This window comes from Oryzias melastigma, linkage group LG11 (genome assembly GCF_002922805.2).
Source record: "Oryzias melastigma strain HK-1 linkage group LG11, ASM292280v2, whole genome shotgun sequence".
Classification (NCBI taxonomy): Eukaryota; Metazoa; Chordata; class Actinopteri; order Beloniformes; family Adrianichthyidae; genus Oryzias; species Oryzias melastigma.
In genome coordinates this window covers 23687968-23693219 of record NC_050522.1, presented here as the reverse complement: position 1 = coordinate 23693219, position 5252 = coordinate 23687968, and the positions used below count along the sequence as shown (strand labels likewise).

Here is a 5252-nt window from a genome sequence, read left to right as displayed (position 1 = left end):
ACTGGAAAACATGTCTAAGTTAGCCAAAACAGCTAGCATATTGTTAAAATATTAGCTAAAAACTAAATTAGCCTAAAACTGGAAAACATGTCTAAGTTAGCCAAAAAAAGCTAGCATGTTGTTAAAATATTAGCTAAAAACTAAATTAGCCTAAAAACTGGAAAACATGTCTAAGTTAGCCAAAACAGCTAGCATATTGTTAAAATATTAGCTAAACTCCAAATAATCCTTTAATAACTGAAAAAAAATCACATTTTGTCAAAATAGCTAGCATAATGCTAAAACATTAGCTAAACTCCCATTTAGCCTAATAAACTGGAAACATTTCTAATTTTGACAATATTTAGCATTTTGTCTAAAACCAGCTAGCACGTTGCTAAGATAAAAGCTAAACTCCAAATTACCTTAAAAATGTGATGGTTGCTGAACATTTTAAAGTTTGAATTGCGTTTAGCTGAACATATGCAGAAGTTCACACGATTCACACATTTTTTAAAGGATTTGAGCGATTTCTCATTCATGACGAGTTGATGACAATTTTGTCATCAACTAACGGAGAAACTAAAACACACGTAGAACTTGTAGAACAACTATAATGATTTTTGTTGTTTTTTAAAGTTCTAAGTAACTATAATGTGGATGGTTTTCATTTTTACGAGTCTGGATGTTAAATTTAGAAATACTCAAATTTGACTTTTACACAGGAACCAAATGAATTCCAATTATAATCTGATCAATACACAGCTATGATGTGCATGCAAATGTAGTGAGAGTGAAAACATTCACCTGAACGTGCAGTTGGCCGGCGATTTCAAAACACCTGAGAGCTCGGCCTGAACCCTCACACAGTCAACTTAGCTTGTTAGCTAAAGGTCATCGCTGTATATTTTGAGGATGACTAACCAAATATGGTTTGTTTTGAGAGGTCAGCAGGACAAAAGGTTTCCTATCTGAAGAGGAACTTCTCCTGTTTACTACGTACTATAGAAATAAAGTTTTATTGGAGAGTGGAGTAAAGCCGACGTGTTTGTTGAAAAAGGAAAAGCAAAGTGAGACTGTGGAAACTATGAAGCACGGAGGTGGAGTGGTGATAATAGGGGATTGTTTTTCAGCTGCAGAATGTTGTCAGTTCATGGTCACAGAGGCAGACATTTTTCAACTGTTTGTAGAGTAAAACTAGAGGTCAACCTCTAAAGCCCACCAAGAATTGACAAAAAATTCAAAATTATCTCATTTAAGATGTGTTTTATTAACCCTTTGAGGAAATCCATAAATATATATATATTTTTTATAAGATATAGATCATTTAAATTATGATATGTTGGATAATTTTGTATCTTTTGCTCACAATGTTAGTTTAAGATTCAAAAATATTGACATGAATGTTCAGGAAAAAAAGAACCTAATTCAATTTGATCCACAGATATTTTACTATGATGTAACTTTATTATAAATAATTAATTATCAACAAATTTGAAAATATTTCAATACAGGAAATTGTCATTTTAAAAAAACAATAACAATAGATGAGCTAATGTCACTATAAAGTTTAGAAAATTAACTAAACTTTTCTTTCAGCCAAAAGTGTTTTTGAGGTTTCATGGAGGCAGCCATTTTGAGATGACCCTTCTAGTGTCCCTAGTGGAAGGAGGATGAACTACAGGGAAGAAAACTTTTTTTTTTCAAAACTTTATTTATTCATGTACAAAACAAATTAGGGTGAGCAAACATTCGAAATGAGCTGACAAAAAACAAAAATGGCGAAGTGTACAAAATAAGAACAATGGAGCAATTTAAAATAACAATAGTTTTGACATACTGTGATAAATTACTGAAGTTTTTTTTTTGTTTTTGTTTGAAATGCTTTTAAGACACTTAAAGTATTCTGGAAGAAAACATTGTGTCAAATTTAGAAAATTAGCTAAACATTTTCCCGCACAAAGTTGTTTTTGAGATTTTGTGGAGGCAGCCATTTTGAAATAAGCCCTCTAGTGCCCCTAGTGGAGGGACGATGAACTACAGGAAAGAAAACACGGTCTAAATTCTTTCAATTGTGTTTTAAGGAAAGTTTGGATCATGCTAATGAAATAAGGGGTGATAATGAATATGATAATATTGGTTATGTAGGTTTTAAGGAGTCCTTCTGACACTCAGTGGTGGAGTTATTCTGTGTTGTGTGTCTTCAGGGGGTTGAGAACGTCTACACTCAGCATCAGCCTCTTCTCCATGACACCCTGGATCAGCTGATCAAAGGTCGACTCAAAGACAGTCAGTTCCCTTACCTGGGAGCCAGCAGCCTCAGAGACAGGTAACGCTCACCTGGATGTTTTGTTTGTTTGTTTGTTTTCTAAAAGGCCACTCAGCGGCTCAGTGGTGGAGTGTCTACTTTGGAACTGGTAGATTGTGGGTTTGAATCCAAACTTTTGGTGGTTTTTAATTTGCTATAGGATCCTGCTACAGTTCACACAACATTTTGACAATTTTAGTTGGTTCTAATGCAAGAGGTTGCTGTTTTTCTGTTGTTTTTCATAATTTTGCAAACATCTCCAACAGAGTTTGATGAGCAAATGAGGTCCAGTTAAGGTGAAAAAACACCTAGAGTAGAGGTGTCAAACTCAATCACACAACGGGCAAAAATCCAAAACACAACTTAGGTCACGGGCCGAACAGGATAAACATTTATTGAACACTAAAGCTACGTTTTTAAAACTTAAAAAATGAAACTTTTTAGCATAATTCTGAACTTGATATATAGCATTCTAAATGCTGTAAACTGAATTTGGCCGCTGAAGATGCTGAAATCGATAGCTGAAAACACTGAAGCTGAAAGTCAGCTAAAAATAATAGTTAAAAGCCAAATTAGCCTTAAAGAATAATTAAAAAAAACTTAAATTAGCCAAAATAGCTAGCATGTTGCTGAAAAAAAGCTAAAGTTAAAAAAAAAGCCCATATTTGTCAAAACAGCTAGCATGTAAATAATATTAGCTTAATACAAAACAGCCTAAAAAAACTTTAAAAAAAAGCCTAAATTAGCCAAAACAGCTAACATGTAGCTAAAAAAATTAAACTAAAAAACAGCCAAAAAAAACGGAAAAAACACCTAAATTTGCCAAAACAGCTAGCATGTAGCTGAAATATTAGCTAAACTTCAAAGTAGCCTAAAAATCCTAAATAAATGCCAAAACAGTCCAAAAATCTATCAGAATGGCAATTTTTAAAACTTTAAAAAGGCTACTTTTTAACACAATTATGAATAATAAAAATGCAGGAATATTTTTCCAGAATAAATCAACTTAAACCTTAAATAACTTTTAATATTTTACTCTCCATAAAATATATATTTTGTCAAAATTATACAAGTTAAAAATAAACTCAAGATAACATCGTGCCATTACTAACAATTAAAAAAAAAATATATTGAGGGCGGGATATAATTACCTGGAGGGCCGAATCCGGCCCCCGGGCCTTGACTTTGACACATGTTACCTAGAGAGTCACAGTTCAAAAGGTCAAAACCCTGATAGTATATGAGAACTGGAGTGAGTGACCCCTCCCTCTTGGCATTCCAAACAGGAAGTACCCGCTGGCTCCAAGAAGCCAAAATCCCATAGATTAATATTTGTCAGAAAAACCTTTTTTTTCCAAATAATTTTGCTAACACAAATTTTTGATATTTTTTTTGGTAGTGTAAGTTATAAACTGGCCAATCAGATGCTTCAATAAAAGTAGGCGGAGCTTACTGGCCCCCCATGACTAAATTTTGTGTAGCTCACTTTTATAGTGGTGTGGACGTCCACAAAGCTCACTCCCGATTGGCCAGAGTGGTTGCCATAGAAATGATGACTTGGTCCTACTCGTATCTATCACTGACCATCTCTGGTTCCAACATGGCGGCACCCATATCAGGAAAAAATGGCAAACGAATTAATTTTGTTGGAGTTGGAAGTTCTATTGCATCACACTCACTCAGTCCAGTTCTTATACAGTTCATGAATAAAACTTTCACACAACATGTGGAAACGCGCCAGAAACCGATAAGACACTGAGGACCAGCAGTCTGAAAAACCTGTAAAGTCAAGAGACCAACGTTTGTGTTTCAGGCCTCAAGACATCATGGTGTTCGTGATCGGTGGAGCCACGTACGAAGAAGCTCAGACCGTTTACAACCTGAACCGCAACACTCCCGGCGTCCGCATCGTGCTGGGAGGAAGCACCATCCAAAACACTAAGAGGTGTGGCGCGCCCGTCATTTATTGACTGGTTCCAACAAACCGCCCTCCACTGATTCAAATGTGTTTTTTAATTAATCAGCTGTTGATACAAGAAGTGCATGACAGGAAGACTGTCTCACTTCCTGTTTTTTTTCTATAGTAAAATGGTTCCCAGTGGTCTTTTCATTATAATTATTCAGTTTTTTAGCTAAAATAAGAAAACCTGTGTCATTTTTTAGGACATAGTTTCTGCAGAGCGGCAGGAACTCACTAGGAATTTTCCTCTGAGTTGTGGGCGGGACTGTTGGCACGGAAGCTAGCCTAAGCTAATTTCTTTATTTACACTGGTTGTGTCCGAATCCCCCCTAATCACTATATAGTGCGTTCATCATTTTCAGTGCTGTCTGAATCTACTAATTCCCAAAAAGAATTCACTCGAAATTTCCCAGAAGTCTTTGCGAAAAACTAGCATCCATCGATGCTCACTAGATTAGCGAATATAGCCCACAATGCATTGAGGTCAAACAATTTCGAACAAAAAAAACATGTTTAAATGTAATATTTGAATAAACCATCCACATTTTCAGCATCAGAACACAGTGGAGTCGTAAATAAGAATGAAATGTTCATATTTATTCAATTTTCACTTTGAAATCGGTCCGAAATCCGATGTTTAGAAAAACAAAAGTGTCCAAATTACCTTTATAATCCAGGGCACTATGTAGTTTTTTTAGTAGTTAGGGGTTTCTTATAGGGGTTGCTATAAGCTGTCTCCCGCTAGCTTATAGCAGCTCACAAGCTCAAGCTAACATTAGCGTAGCGAAAAAAACAGCGAGCAATATCGTAGCTATCCAGCCGTAACGTTCCTCGTTACAGTAACGGGATGCTTCATTCTTTGTTCTTTATTATCTCATTATGACGAGGAAAATAACAAAAAGCTTCCATCGTCAAATATCTATTTCTCTAAATATATTTTTTTTCTACATCATTTAAATAAAATTACATTTTTTAAGCTATTCTTTTAAAAAGACTGTGAATATA

The 5252-nt window shown here is 35.0% G+C and overlaps 1 protein-coding gene across 1 annotated transcript in view; it reads left to right on the top strand.

Moving 5' to 3' along the window:
* Positions 1-5252, top strand: part of vps45 (vacuolar protein sorting 45 homolog) — a 17159-nt gene that overhangs the window by 10858 nt on the left and 1049 nt on the right. Inside the window, exons 13-14 of the mRNA XM_024298534.2 lie at positions 2187-2308; positions 4101-4232. Of these exons, the coding sequence (XP_024154302.1) occupies positions 2187-2308; positions 4101-4232 (254 nt within the window). The remainder of the gene's footprint in view (positions 1-2186; positions 2309-4100; positions 4233-5252) is intronic.